The 16,098-nt window shown below is 37.5% G+C and overlaps 2 protein-coding genes across 3 annotated transcripts in view; both read left to right on the top strand.

Moving 5' to 3' along the window:
* ROS1 (ROS proto-oncogene 1, receptor tyrosine kinase) overlaps positions 1-16,098 on the top strand; it is a 132,234-nt gene that overhangs the window by 37,617 nt on the left and 78,519 nt on the right. For both annotated transcript variants that reach the window (XM_053591541.1, XM_053591542.1), the window contains exons 17-18: positions 1,693-1,884; positions 5,178-5,278. In XM_053591541.1, coding sequence (XP_053447516.1) covers positions 1,693-1,884; positions 5,178-5,278 — 293 coding nt within the window. The remainder of the gene's footprint in view (positions 1-1,692; positions 1,885-5,177; positions 5,279-16,098) is intronic.
* LOC128586028 (T-complex protein 1 subunit zeta) lies at positions 14,056-16,063 on the top strand. Its single transcript, XM_053591543.1, has one exon. The coding sequence runs from the start codon at positions 14,150-14,152 to the stop codon at positions 15,743-15,745; it is 1,596 nt and encodes a 531-aa protein (XP_053447518.1). The 5' UTR covers positions 14,056-14,149; the 3' UTR covers positions 15,746-16,063.

Below are 16,098 nucleotides of genomic sequence, written 5' to 3'. Positions count from 1 at the left end.
CTAGGCCTGCTAAACAACAATGAAAACTGTAAGGAAAAAAAAAAAAAAACAAAAAAACAATAGCCAGGCATTGTGGCCTAGTCCCAGCTAGTTGGGAAGCTGAGGCAAGAGAATCGCTTAAGCCCAGAGTTTGAGGTTGCTGGGAGCTGTGACACCAGGGCACACTACTCAGGGTGATAGCTTGAGACCCTGTCTCAAAAAAAAAAAAAGAAAAGAAAAGACAAGAGCAAGAAGTGGAGGACCTGGTGAGGGCCATAGCTGCTGACATGAACTGTGTAGAAGCTCAGCCACCATCAAGATGTGTGGTCTGGGAAGAAGTAAGGTAGGGGAGTAAGTCCCCCGAACTCCCTTTCCTCCTGCCTCTATCTTCTGCCAGTGATTCCAGGGGTTGAGCCAGAACCTAGAGAACTTGAAAGCCCAAGGTCTGCAGTCCCTAGGTACCAGCCTGGATCACAAGTGGGGTACAGCAGGGTGCAAAGTCGACCTGGAGGAAAAATAAGGACATCCAGCACACCTGCGTAGTGGTACTTGGAAGAGAAGAGTGGTGGTTGGTAATGAGAAAATTCACCTGACAGATCAAGAAATATAGCACTGAAATAATTTTGTAATCAGAAGGGTGCTTGTCCATTTATTTATTTTTCAAACAATCATTTATCCACAATTTACATGTTGAAAGCCTTAAGAACAGGCATAATAGGGAATATAAATACTAGACATAACTCTGTTCTATTTTTTAAGATAAAAGCTTTATTGAGAAATAATCCCTGTACCATAAGACTCATCCTTTTATATGCAGCATTCAGTTTTTTTTTTAGTCTATTCAGTGTTGTGCATCCATTACCACTTGTCCCTGCCCTTTTGATGAGACAAAATACACATACTAAATAATAAAAGAAGCACATGAGGTGATGTATTAGAGGGAGAGCAATATGGTGCAGTCTGAATCCATAAGTGCTAAGGATATACAAGCAGAATGGAGTTGAGTGGAGTTAACCAGAGTTAACTCTCAAATGGATTAGTTAAAAATAGTTATGAACAAGGAAGTGGGAAGTAGATATAAAAAATGGTGTCTAATATTTGCTCTGTCTCCTATAAAACTGTTTAGCTCTAAGACAAATTGCTTACTTATCCCAGTTTACTTGTAAGAAAATAGGGAACAGAAATCGCTTATAGGCTTCATGTGAGGATTACAGGAGCTAATATAAATAGATATAATATATATAATATAAATATAAAAAAATAGTCCTTAGCAGATTATAGATCTGCAGTAATGATGGCAATCATTATCAGGGAAATACACAGAGAGAGAGAGGAGCGAGGAGAGATGTCATCCTTTGTAAGGATGCATACATTTTACTTTTAGGAGTCCCATCGAATGTACTCTTTATCCAGCCATGTTTCGATTATCTGGACGGATAATTAGGAATAGCAAGTATTTTAACTTGAAATGAACTTACTTCCCTTCTCTTTGGAGACATGGAAGGAGATAAGCTGCATAAGGGCAGGTGCCTACATGTTTGTTGTTATGTTTCCAAGGCTCGGCACTCTACCCAGACCATAGTGCCGATAACTATTTGTGAGTGAAAGAATGAATGGATGGATGTAGCAAGTTACTGACCATAGTAAAAAATTATTTAGGAATAATGATGGCATTTGAAAATCATTAACGGACCACACTACTATGTTTTGTAGATACAAAGGCAGTCTGTGTTGACAGGACATGCAGACATTGTGACTCACGTGAAGCTCTTGGTGAATGACATGGTGGTGGATTCAGTTGGAGGATATCTCTACTGGACCACACTCTACTCAGTTGAAAGCACCAGACTCAATGGAGAAAGTTCCCTTATACTACAGGCACAGCCTTGGTTTTCTGGGAAGAAGGTAACAGATTAAAAAAATGAGAATTGATGATTTAATAATACTAAATAGTGCTGTTCAGCACCTCTGCCTATCGTGAATAGTTAAAATAGAATGTTAAAGGAAATACTGGTATAGTACAATCTCAGTATACTCAAATTTCTCTAAACCTTCTTAGACAGTCTTAATTGATTATATAAATTAAAATATGGAGTTTTTTGTAATTTGCTTTACTTTGAGTTAACCCACATTTAAAATCATTTTAATTTCTTACTGTTTTAATAGTCTTAAGGACTTCTGTTGAATATTTTAGAGCTTCTTACTGGGTGATGATGGGTTATGTGTTTTATTATTTTCGTTCTGTTTTGGACACTGACTGTTCTAAAAACTATGTGATTTCTAGGCAAATTATTTGATTTCCCTGTTTCGGTTTCCTTATTTGAAAAGTGGGACTATTAATTATTATCCTACCTCTTAGAATTCTTCTAAAGATTAAATAAGGCAATTCATTTGAAGTAGCAGTACAGTTCCAGGGACATGGTAAATGTTCAATAGTTAAGTTTTTATTATTGTAACTCAATCGGGAAAATACTCCAGATATAGGAATGTTTCTAAAGCAGATCCTACTTTTACATCCTCAACTTCTAGAAGCAATGCCTATTTTTCTTAAACCTTTTTAGCTATCCCCGATGTGTTCATCTAAGTTTCTGAATCATACTTTTAAAATCATAATAGTAATATATGTCCATTGTAGAAAACCTAGAAATTACAGAAAAGCATTAAGAAATAACCAATTTACACGATTCCTACCTAATACATTCCTTAACTTTTATCTTAAATGTTTTTTCTATAGAAAATACAGAATACTAGATCATTTAAAAATGTGATATATATATATATGAACTGATTGTTGAATCACTTGATCACCAATTGTAATAGGATACATGGGCTATTCTTCCTAGGATATGTAGAGACCTAATTTGTGTCTATAGATTATAACACAGGTATTTTCAAAGGCAGGATTATTGTACCATATCCAAAGATTAGCCATTCTTATCAAATAATTAAAAAAATCCTTTAATTCTATTCTGGAGCCACTTGAATCTGAATACAAAGAAAGTATATTTTTTATGTCTCAAATGTAATTGTTAAGGGAAAGCTCTTTGATTTTTTTAAAAGCATACTGAAGGTACTATCTCAAGAGTACATTCTTTCCCACTCCATAGCTTAGTCAGTAATATTCCTGCTACTCTGATAGCTGTGGTTGTTTGAGTTTCTCACTAGCCAGGAAAAAGCTCTGGAGTGACTCTGGGGACTTTTCTACAAATTAATGAGTCATTAGGTGTCTTGGCATGTTTTGGAAAATACACCTTGCCTTAAATTCCCATTCTAAATACTCTTCGAGTATTGCTGCTTCTGCAACTCTATGTTCTGGTCCCACAGTTCAAAGTCTGATGCATCTGCCTCCGTTAGTGCTAGTGGGTATTTCAAAGGCATCACATTCTGCACCCACAAAAGCTCCTCATGTCTCTTATTTTTTATGTCACTTACAGAATTATCATGCAGTCATGAGATCCTTTGTAATCAGCAGATATAATGAAATACAATCAGCCAGTTATTTATAGAAAGATATGATTATTTGTGTGACAAAAAGGAAAGTGAAGTAAGAGATTCATCTAAACTAAAGTGAAAGGACACTTTTTCTCCTATCTGATGAGTTCAACTCATGGTATATTGTAGACTTTATCATAGAATTAAATTTGTAACATCAAAGATTTAGTTTGTAACAAAGAATTTGTTTCTAAGGTATGGATACAATTTAGTTTGTATCAAAGAGTTTGTTTCTAAGGTATGGATGATACTAGATGTAACAATCGTTACTGAAGGTTTAGGGAACACCTTCTGACCCTGTTTAAAGATGAGGCTGCTGAATGATGAAGAGGAATGGGATAATGACCCAGCATCTGAATTTTACTTACAGTTTGAATACTTTGTCGTATTCCAGAAAAGGGAGTTGAAGAGGCTCCTGTTTAAAAAGAGACAAAATAGAGTTAATCGGTAATGTAGACACTCTAGTGCATCTTATTATAAGTTACCAAAGAAGATTAATCTGATTTCACATTCACTGGGAAAAACAACTTCTCTTTCAGCATTAGGCAAGGGCATGATTCAACTCCAGAAAGGCTAGGAATTTCTAGGATAGGTTTTTACCTTCTGGGGAGGAATTTGTTGAATTTTCCTGGGGATGGAAGGCTGTAATTTATGACAACCGAGGTTGCTCCTGCAGTCACGTGTCCTCTGTCTCTTTGCAGCAGCGCGTACACATGATTGTTCAGTTTTAACACATGAACACCTTATGTGCATGGTCTTTGTAAAGCATGTAAGGATTTTTTTGTTGTTGCAATTAAAAGAAAATATAATTCAAAAGCATTAGCGGCACACTGAATTACCTAGGGAATTTTAAAACATGCTAGAGACCAGGGTCCATCCCCAGAGATCATAATTTAATGAAGTTCATCCTGGGAACTGACATTAAAAAAAAAACAAAAAACCCCACAGATGATTCTAATGTGCATCAGTATTCACAAACAACTGGTTTAAGCAATAAAATTAATTGGCTCATGTGGCTAACAAGTCTAGAGTCATGACTAGCTAAAGCAAGGCTTGACACTGGCTCAATGTTTCTGATTCAGTAGATCAGAGGGATGGTGAGGAGTTTGCATTTGTACCAAGTTTCCAGGTGATGCTGTTATTGCTGGTCTGAGAATCATACTTTGGTAACCACTAGAGCTAAGTACATGAAAGTGAATAACAGATAACTCCCTGCCTTTTGGAGAATTTTAAGATACCAGTGCTTACATCCAAATAATGGAGCAATAGGCATAGTCACATAATTTTTATAATCAGCAAAAGGTAAAAATCACTGAGTTCAGGCCAGGTGCAGTAGCTCACACCTGTAATCCTAGCTCTCTGGGAGGCCAAGGTGGGAGGCTTGCTTGAACTCAGGAGTCTGAGACCAGCTTGAGCAAGAGTGAGACCCCGTCTCTACTAAAAACAGAAAACTTAGCTAGTCACTTGGGAGGCTGAAGCAGGAGGATTGCTTGAGCCCAGGTGTTTGAGGTTGCAGTGAGCTATGATACTGCTACTGTACTCTACCAGGACAGCTCTGTCTAAAAAAAAAAAAAAAATCACTGTGTTTATTATCCCAAAGAAGATGCTAAAGAGAAAACTATAAACTATAGTTTACATGGAACTTATTTAAAAAGACAGGCTTTAAATCTGCATTTGGTTCATTTTCTTACCCTGTTTTCTATTAGGTAATTGCTCTAACTTTAGACCTCAGTGATGCGCTCCTGTACTGGCTGGTTCAAGACAGTCAATGTATACACCTGTACACAGCTGTTCTTAGGGGACAGAGGTAAGTAGTATCCCTTAAAGGAAGTTGGTTGAGAAGAAAACAAGTTGCTCCTCAGTTATGTAAATGATAGTGCATGAAAATTCATTTATTCTTTCAGTAAACATTTACTAATTATCCACTGTGTTTCAGCCTTCCTACTTGGGGGAAAGGTAGGTTTGTAAACAATGAATTACAATGGAATATGGAAAGTGCTGTGATGAGGTGTGAAGAGGGTGCCATGGAGACTCTGAGGAGAATGTTACTCAAGAGCCCAGAAAGTGTATGGATGGGTTTTTCTGCTGCTGCTTTTTTTTTTTTTTTTTCAGATTGACCTGGGTACATATGATGAGGTTATATTGTTTGTGTTTACAAGGCGCAGTGTGAATTGCAGTCGAGTCCTTCATGCAGAGTGGGCCATGTACTCCTGGTCTTCCTGCTTCTTAACCAAGTTGTGTGTAGATTATGGCATAAAGGCAGAAATCTTCCTGAGATGTCACAGACAGGAACTAGAGAGTGGAAAGGGCCACATGAGTTATTCTTGATCTATGTCCTCAAAATAATCCCTCTGCTTGGCTCTTGCTGGTATCTCTGCATCCTCTATATTAGCATTGTCCGGTATTTTTTCTGTAAATTTTAGACTTTGTTATGCAAAATTAGATATAATATACACAATGTGAAATACTTGGATTTTCTTTTCTTTTCTTTTTTTTGAGATAGAGTCTCACTTTGTCACCCTTGGTAGAATGCTGTGGCATCATAGCTCACAGCAACTTCAAACTCTTGGGCTCAAGCGATTCTCTTGCCTCAGCCTCCTGAATAGCTGGGACTATAGGTGCCCAACACAATGCCCAGCTTTTTTTTTTTTTTTTTTTTAAACAGATAGAGTCTCACTTTGTTGCCCTAGGTAGAGTGCTGTAGCATCACAGCTCACAGCAACTTCCAACTCCTGGGCGTAGGCCTCTTGCCTCAGCCTCCCAAGTAGTTGGGACTATAGGCACCCGCCAGAACACCTGACTATTTTTTTGTTGCAGTTTGGCTGGGGCTGAGTTCGAACCCACCACCCTCAGTATATGGGGTTGATGCCCTACCCACTGAGCCACAGGCACCACCCCATGCCCGGCTATTTTTAATGATGGGGGGGGGTCTTGCTCTGGCTCAGGCTGGTCTCGAACCCATGAGCTCAGGCAATCTATCTGCCTTGGCCTTCCAGAGTGCTAGAATTACAGGTGTGAGCCACCACACCCAGCCGAATGCTTGGATCTTAAGTGTCTATATCAGTTTTGACAAAGGCATTTTCAGGTATAGAACATATCCATCATCACAGAAAATCCCTGTGCACCTTTCCAGTAATTTCCCCCACCCCAGAGATATGTATTTTTTGTGTCTGGCTTATTTTGCTTGGCTTATCTTTTGAGATTAGTCCCTTGTGTGCATTGGTTTTTCCTATACATTGCTGAGTAGTAGTCCCTTGTGTGAGGATGCCTCGGTCAACTCATTCATTCTGTGATGGACTTATCTTGATGGACATTTGGATTGCTTCCTAATATTGGTTGTCATCAATAAAACTGAATATTTGCATACAAAGTTTTTGTGGATAAATATCTTAGAGTAGTCTTGCCGGATGAGGGATTAGATGTATATTTTATATTCTTGAGTAATTGTCAAACAGTGTTTCAAAGTTTGCCATTTTACATTCCCATCAAAAGTGTTTGAGAGTTCTGTTTACTCCATATCCTTCCAGCGGTTGACTTTGGCAATCTTTTTTATTTTCACCATTCATTGGTGTTTATAGTGGCATATCATTGTGATTTTAATTAGTCCTTCCTTGATTACTACCAATTTTGATCACTTTTGATTTGTTATTGATCATCTCTGTGTCTTCTTTCATGATGTGTCTTGTCAACTATTTCTCTCATTTTTTTAACTGGTTGTCTTTTGATTACTGAATTGCAGGAGATCTTTATATGTTCTCTGTATAAAGACTTGGTCAAATATATGTGTTGTGAATATTTTCTCGCAGTGGTTGGCTTACCTATTTATTTTCTTGGTTGTGTATTTTGGTGAGCAGAAAATTTTAATTTGTGAATTTTTTTCTTTTATGGTCCATGTTGTTTTTTTCTATAAGAAATCTTTGCTTATCCAAAGGTTGTGAAGATTTTATGCTATGCTTTTTCTAGAAGTTTTTTTGTTTTAGCTTTCATGATTAGTTCTATGGTCCATCTTAAATTGATTTTGGGATATGGTATGAAGGGTTAAGTTTCTTTTCCCTTTTGTATGGATATCCACTTGTTGTAGCACCATTTGCTGAAGAGGTTTTCCCTTTCTTTAATTACTTTGGCACCTTTACTGAAAATAATTTATGTATGTGTGGATCAATTTCTAGACTCTCTATTTTGTTCCTTTGATATATTTGTCTATTCTTTTGTCAATACTATGTTATATATACATTTATAGGAAGGGGTCTGTTGCATTACCCTTTATACTTCTGCTATTAGTACCTTTTTTTCTTGATTATGCTTACTAAGAGTTTATAGAATTTATTAATCATTAAAACACATTTTCTTCTGGTTTTATTTTTTGTATTTTTTCTTTTATTAATTTCCAATCTTATTTTTATTATTTCTCTTTTTCTATTGATTTTAGGTGTATTTTTCTCTTCTCCAGCTTTTTAAGATGAAAGGAGAGGTTAAGTTATTATTTTCACATCATTGTACTCACCAGTTTTATAATATTGGCATTTAAAATTATAAGTTTCTTTTAAGGACTATATGTGATGTATTCCACAGATTTTGGTATGTTGTATTTCATTATCATTCAGTTCAAAATAGTTTTAATGTGCTTTCTTATTTTTCTTCAATCACAGGTTTTAAAAAAATGTATGTTTTGAAATTTTGAAGTATTTTGGGATTTGGGGGATATCTTATTTATATTAATTTTTATTTAATGCCATTGTGACCAAAGAACATACTCTGTTTAATTTTAATTCTTTGACATTTATTGAGATTTATTTTGGGACCCAGCATATGGTATATCATAGTAACTGTTCTATGTACACTAGAGAAGAATGTTTATTCTGCTTTTGTTTGGTGTAGTGCTCTATAAATATGGAGTAAGCAAAGTCGGTTGATATTATTAAAGTATTTTTTGTTTACTTATATTGTCTCCCACTGAGAAAGGGATTTTTATTTTATTTCATTCATGTATTGTTTGAGACAGAGTCTCACTCTATTGCCCCAGGCTAGAGTGCCATGGTGTTCTATCTTGTAGCAACCTCAAACTCTTGAACTCAAGCAATCCTCTTGCCTCAGCCTCCCCAGTAGCTGGGACTACAGGCACCCACCACAACATGTAGCTAGTTTTTAAATTTAATTTAATTTAATTTTTGCACTTTTTGGCCAGGGCTGAGTTTGAACCCTGCCCCCTCGGTATATGGGGCCGGTGCCCTACTCCTTTGAGCCACAGGTGCCACCCCCAAGTTTTTTTATTTCTAGTAAAGATGGGTTCTTGCCCCTGCTCAGGCTGGTCTCAAACTCCTGAGCTCAGACAATCTACCAGCCTCAGCCTCCAAGAGTGCTAGGATTACAGGCATGAGCCACCGTTCCACCATGCCTGGCCAAGAGAAAGAGATTTTAAAATCTCCAATTATGATTGTAGTTATCATCCTATAGTTATCTTTAGTTCTTATGTCTGAATGCTTCATATTTAGTATATTCTTTATTCTTTTTTTTTTTATTGTTGGGGATTCATTGAGGGTACAATAAGCCAGGTTACACTGATTGCATTTGTTAGGTAAAGTCCTTCTTGCAATCATGTCTTGCCCCCAGAAGGTGTGGCACACACCAAGGCCCCACCCCCCTCCCTCCTTCCCTCTCTCTGCTTTTCCTTCCCACCCCCATAACCTTAATTGTCATTAATTGTCCTCATATCAAAATTGAGTACATAGGGTTCATGCTTCTCCATTCTTGAGATATATTCTTTATTCTACATACTAGATTATATTGCCTTTTTATCATTATAAAATATCTTCTTCGTCTAAGGTAATACACTTCCTTAAAGACTATTTTGTCTGGTAATAGTATAGCCATACCTGCTGTCTTTTGCTAAGTGTTTGCATGGTATCACTATTTCCATTCCTTTAATTTTAATCTATTTTTATCTTTATATGTAAAGTTTCTTCTTTCTTATAAATGGCATATGGGTTTTTTTTTCTTTTTTTTTTTTTTTTTGCAGTTTTGGCTGGGGCTGGGCTTAAACCTGCAACCCCCAGTATATGGGGCTGGCGCCCTACTTCTTGAGCCGCAGGGGCTTCCCAGCATATGGGATTTTCCTTTTCATCCAATCTGACAGTTTTTGCCTTTTAATTGGGATGTTTGGTTCATTTATATTTAATATAATAATTATTGATGTTTGGATTTAAGTCTGTCATTCCTGATTGACTTCCCCTTGTCTCCCCAATTCTTTGTTTCTCTGTTTTTATTTCTTTGCCATTTTTAGAATGAATAAAATACTTTTTAATAGTTCGTTTTATCTCCTTTAGTGAGGAGATAAATTTTATTTATGTTTTTTAAGTTGCTTTAGAGATTAGAATATGCAATTTTACATGATACATTTTCAACTTATCACATCAATATTTAAAAATTTTCTTACTTCATGACCTCCCACTCTTTGTGTTCTTGTTGTCATATATTTTACCTCTACCCATATGAGAAAATTCATGTTCTTTTGCTGTTTTAAACAGCCAATAGTTTTAAACTATTTAATACTGTTTTAGGAAGCAGTTACATATCTGAAATTAAAATATAGGACTTAAAATCATTAGAACCTAGCATATGGTATATTGCAGTAAATGGTCTATGTACTCTAGAGAAGAATGTTTATTCTGCTTTTGTTTGGTGTAGTGGTCCAGGTAAATGATGCGGAGGTTCAGAGATGTTCATAAATTTGCCTAACGTCAGATGGTTAATTAGAGGGATGGTGAGAAAGGGATAAAGTGAAACAAAAAGTCATACTCTAAGGGAGAGATTTCTAATATTCGGTGGTTGGATACCCAGGGGGTCCATGGAGGGCTTCAGGATGTGTGTCAGTGCTCTGAAATTGGGGATCGATACCTTTCATCAAATTTTCAAAAGAATCTAATCTCACAAAGGCCAAGCACTCCTGCTCTATGAGGATAATACTTTTAGATCAAAAATTCCTTTTCTTTGTGGAAAAGGAATGAAAAAACTTAATCATGAAGACTCTGAAAACATGCACACATACATGTCTATACATTATATACGTACATATAAACATTAAAACATATAATGCATATAAACAAATAATCACAACAAATCTGATTAATTAATTACTTCATGTCAACTATGGCATACACCTCTGGCTAGTTTTCCATCTGTGAGTCAGAGAAAACTGGTCATTCCTTCTCCTACAAATTTAACATATTCACAGTTTGGTTGCCAAACCAAATCTGCCTAAGGTGAGACACAGACGATATTCAAAGCAGCAGTTTCTGAGGGAGCTTGGTCCGTTCTCTGTGTCTCTGCCTCCCAGAGGACTCATCAGCCACTGTTCCCCGAGAGCCCGGCTCCCCAGTGTGCTCCTTAGGCATCCACAGATTCTGTATCATTGGACTGAGCAGGTAGAGAAAAGAAGTTTCTTAGTTAAAAAACACATCTCCTGACCTCAAGGTTAGTTATGTTTTCTCTTGTGTGCCTAGTGCAGTAGCTCTTGGTGAGATTACATAAAAGGTAGGCACTTTTGTCCTGATGGTAAGTCTTACCTTTTAATCCCACCAGAAAAAAAAAAATTAAAAAGAAAAGAAGCTGTGTATAGAGACAGGGATTCTGGAGCCATCTGAGAAGGAAAAATTTTTTCTTAATATATAACCCAAATCCCTTCTTCTACATTTTAAGTTCCCAGCCTTTAGCTTAAATCAGTCTTTTCCCATACAAGTATAATGCAAGGCACATTTATAACTCTAAATTTCCTAGTTGGCTCATTTAAAAAGATTAAAAAATAAACAATTTTAATAGTATGTTTTTATGACATAGCCAAGATATTATCACACTTCAACATGCAATCTGAATAAAAATTATTATTTTAAATTTTTTGTATTAATTCTTTGATATCAAGTATGTATTTTGCATTCAGAGCATATCTTAATTTGCATACTAAGTTTTCATATGATATTTTTGATCTGTATTTACATTTCATAAAATTTACTGGTGAAAAGGTTGATTTACATACCCGAGTTGTTTCCAAATACTTGAAAGTTTCCTGATACATTTTATATGATTCATCATATATGAATCATGTATTAGTTATAAAATTTAACTCAAATTAATTACAATTGAATAATATTAAAAATTCAGCTCCTCAGTGATACTTCCCAGATTTCAAGGGCTCTGGAGTCACATGTGGCTGTGGCTACCAGGTCGGACAGCACAGTTTGAGCTTACAATAAAGATGAGATCAACTGTTTGCTGTCACTCATTGTATTCTGAACTTGAGAATTGGCAATGAACTGCCCTTCAAACTGCTCTTCCCTCTCTTCCGTACATCCTTTCTCTTTAGTTATAAATAATAAACCAGTAATCAGTGTAGCAACATTTCTGACTTGAAAGTGAAAAGGGTACACCTGTCATAAAAGTTTAGGTATATTGAGTTATGTCAGGACTGATTATACTGCTTTAAAGGAGCCTGCATCCTTGCCGTTCCCGATGCCTGAAATGTTCCCTCAACGCAATTCCTTTGATGAATTCATGTTCAGTCTGCATGGCTTAGCTTAGACATTGCTCCCCAAGGGAGGCTTCCTCTCACTGTCCAGACCCCGCTAGATCACTTTGTTAAGGACTTCACTTTACTTTTCCTTTTACAGTGAAATTCTATAGTGTAGTTATTTGCTCATTAGCTGCCTTGGCAGCTAGTATTTATGTACCATGAGGACAGGAATTGCATTTGTCTATTTTTTTTTTTGTTTGTTTGTTTTCTTTTTGAGACAGAGTGTCACTCTGCTCCCTGGGTTAGAGTACTGTGGCATCAGACTCAAACAATCCTCCTGCCTCAGCCTCTCGAGTATCTGGGACTACAGGTGCCTGACACAATGTCCAGCTAATTTTTCTATTTTTAGTAGAGATGAGGTCTTGCTCTTGCTCCAGCTGGTCTTGAACTCCTGAGCGCAAGCCATCCACCAACCTTGGCCTTCCAGAGTGTTAGGATTAAACATGTGAGCCATCACGCCCAGCCTTGTATTTGTCTTATTTACCACTGCATTTCTAGTAGCTAATGAAGAACTGGACACATAACAAATTAATTCAATCGATTTGGAGTACTGACCTCTTGAAAGTGAGGGAATTGTGTTAAAGTTGTGCAGAAACCAGAGATCAAGAATTTTCAGGAAAACTTGGATATACAAAAGACTTTCACAGGAGAGAGGAGGTTTCCTCTGAAAACAAGGAGCAATCTAAGCCCTTGGCAACTAAGGGATATCCAGTCCTGCCTTGCAGGGAAACCTTCTGTTGTGGGGACAGCTTTGGGAATGCTAAAGTATGCAAAAGACTCTGTGAGCAAGGCTGACCTCAGGAGCACATTGTGTGTAGGACCCCCCAGCTTCTGGCGTGGACCCAAGGCGCCAACCTTCTCAGTCCCTTCTCCCCCTCTTGGTACATATCCTGCCATTTGTAATTTGGTTTTGTATTTCTAAGAAGGTCACTGAAAAGTCCTAATGAGTAGTAGAAACAGCAAGGTATAAAATTAGATAAGTACAAAGGCAAACCAGATACTGTCTTTACAATTTACTAGTTATGGATAAATAGTATTTTACTAAAGGACTATAAGAATAATACTGGTGAATATTGAGAGGTTCTGGACCCAAAGATAAAAGATTATTCAAAAGGCATACAGAGTCCCAGTTTTTTGTGATTAAGTGGCTTTTATTCCACCTGGGTACAGATGGGGTGAGATTCCTGACTGGGAAGAAATTCACACATGGGCTATGGCGGATGGGGATTTTAAAGGGTCAGAGAAGCAGGGATTTGTCCGTTCACTGTTTCCTGGAAGGGAAACATACTGGATCCTACCTGGGTGGGCTAGTTCTACTTGGGGGTCAGTTATATGATTCTATCAAATATGTTTCTTTATGATATTCATAACTCCCAGTGGTAGTACTCCGAGGTAGTTTTTATTTTCTCAAGGAGGTATTGTGAAATTCTCAAAACAAAATTTTTTTTTATTTTGATTTGAGATGCTGTACTTTGTACTTTTCTAAAGAGAGGAATGTCAACACTTTAAAATGATGTAAATAAATCATTTTAAAAAATAAAACCACCACTCTGAAATGCTGAGAATCACCAAGATAGTTTTTACTGAGTGGTAGGCCACTGGCATAATTTTATTATAGAAACAATCAAGCAGATTTTTTCAGGTAAAAATCATTGTAAAATTATCTTTCACTGAGGAAAAAATTCAAAAAGCAATTTATACAATAGTCTGTTTATTTCAATTCCTTAGTCTGAAACAAGAAGCATTTTGACTGAGTCATAAAAGTTGATAAGCCTCATGGAAACAACAGATAGTTGTGAACAGTATAAAATAAAGAAAAGGACCAAGCAGGCTAGAGTAAGGAATGGGAAGTAAATAAATTAACTAACCATGAGTAGAAGGGAGGCACAGCTCAGTCAAGAGAAAACATTCAACATACTGTGCCTTCTGCATTGATTTTCTCTGTTCATCTTGTTAGGTCTGCCTGTTCGTGATGGGGCAGTGGGGGTTACAGAATTGATTTTTAGGCCCGACTGTTCCAGAACGCCCGGATAGTAGTACCTCCTGGCCACGCTGAGCCGGCCCTGAACCTTGCGCACGCCGGCTTTTTTTTTCCTTCCTTTGCTGGATCAAGCTATGGCGGCCGTGAAGACCCTGAACCCCAAGGCCGAGGTGGCCCGAGCCCAGGCGGCGCTAGCGGTGAACATCAGCGCGGCTCGGGGGTTGCAGGACGTGCTGAGGACCAACTTGGGGCCTAAAGGCACCATGAAAATGTTGGTTTCTGGCGCTGGAGACATCAAGCTTACCAAAGACGGCAATGTGCTGCTTCACGAAATGCAAATTCAACACCCAACAGCCTCCTTAATAGCAAAAGTGGCAACAGCCCAGGATGACATAACTGGTGATGGTACTACTTCCAATGTCCTAATCATTGGAGAGCTACTGAAACAGGCGGATCTCTACATTTCTGAAGGTCTTCATCCCAGAATAGTCACTGAAGGATTTGAAGCTGCAAAGGAAAAGGCCCTTAACTTTTTGGAACAAGTGAAAGTAAGCAGGGAGATGGACAGGGAAACACTTATAGATGTGGCCAGAACATCTCTTCGAACTAAAGTTCATGCTGAACTTGCAGATGTCTTAACAGAGGCTGTTGTGGACGCCATTTTGGCCATTAAAAGAAAAGATGAACCTATTGACCTCTTCATGGTTGAGATCATGGAGATGAAACATAAATCTGAAACTGATACAAGTTTAATCAGGGGGCTTGTTTTGGACCACGGAGCCCGGCATCCTGATATGAAGAAAAGAGTAGAAGATGCGTACATCCTCACATGCAATGTGTCGTTAGAATATGAAAAAACAGAAGTGAATTCTGGCTTTTTTTACAAGAGTGCAGAAGAGAGAGAGAAACTAGTAAAAGCAGAAAGAAAATTCATTGAAGATAGAGTTAAAAAAATAATAGAACTGAAAAAGAAAGTCTGTGGTGATTCAGATAAAGGATTTGTTGTTATTAATCAAAAGGGAATTGACCCCTTTTCCTTTGATGCTCTTGCGAAAGAAGGCATAGTAGCTCTGCGCAGGGCTAAAAGGAGAAATATGGAGAGGCTGACTCTTGCTTGTGGTGGGGTAGCTCTAAATTCTTTGGATGACCTAAATCCTGACTGTTTGGGACATGCGGGACTTGTTTATGAGTATACATTGGGAGAAGAGAAGTTCACCTTTATTGAGAAATGTAACAATCCTCGCTCTGTCACACTGCTGGTCAAAGGACCAAATAAGCACACACTCACTCAAATCAAAGATGCAATAAGAGATGGCTTGAGGGCTGTTAAAAATGCTATTGATGATGGCTGTGTGGTTCCTGGTGCTGGTGCAGTAGAAGTGGCAATGGCAGAAGCCCTGATGAAATACAAGCCCAGTATAAAGGGCCGGGCCCAACTTGGAGTCCAGGCATTTGCTGATGCATTGCTCATTATTCCAAAGGTTCTTGCTCAGAACTCTGGTTTTGACCTTCAGGAAACATTAGTTAAAATTCAGGCTGAACATTCAGAATCAGGTCAACTTGTGGGTGTGGACTTGAACACAGGTGAGCCAATGGTAGCAGCAGAAGTAGGCGTATGGGACAACTATTGTGTAAAGAAACAGCTTCTTCACTCCTGCACTGTGATTGCCACCAACATTCTCTTGGTTGATGAGATCATGCGAGCTGGAATGTCTTCTCTGAAAGGCTGAATTGAAGCTTCCTTTGTTTCTGAATCTTGAAGACTCTACAAAGTGATCCTGAGGAAGATAGCTGTGGAATTTTTGTCCGAGCTTCAAGTGGTTTTCAAAGGAATTTTCTTTTCCCATATGAAAAAAAGGAGAGAAAACTGGCACCTATTCAAATTCTGATGTCCCAAAATTATACAGTATTTTTCAAATTGCACTGAAATAAATAAAAGCAGGTCTGGCGAACAGGACGTCCATTTTGCTTTAGCTACAGTGATAAAAAATTACATGTTAGATAAGCATATGTTATTATCTACCTTGTCATTAAATATTCCTTGAAAAACAAAAACAAAAACAAAAACAAACAAAAAAAAGAA

Source organism: Nycticebus coucang, chromosome 5 (genome assembly GCF_027406575.1).
Source record: "Nycticebus coucang isolate mNycCou1 chromosome 5, mNycCou1.pri, whole genome shotgun sequence".
Classification (NCBI taxonomy): domain Eukaryota; kingdom Metazoa; phylum Chordata; class Mammalia; order Primates; family Lorisidae; genus Nycticebus; species Nycticebus coucang.
This window is presented reverse-complemented; position numbering and strand designations above follow the sequence as displayed.

Bases quoted from the DNA above. Each gene is read 5' to 3' on its own strand.
- LOC128586028 (XM_053591543.1), top strand. From the start codon at position 14,150: ATGGCGGCCGTGAAGACCCTGAACCCCAAGGCCGAGGTGGCCCGAGCC.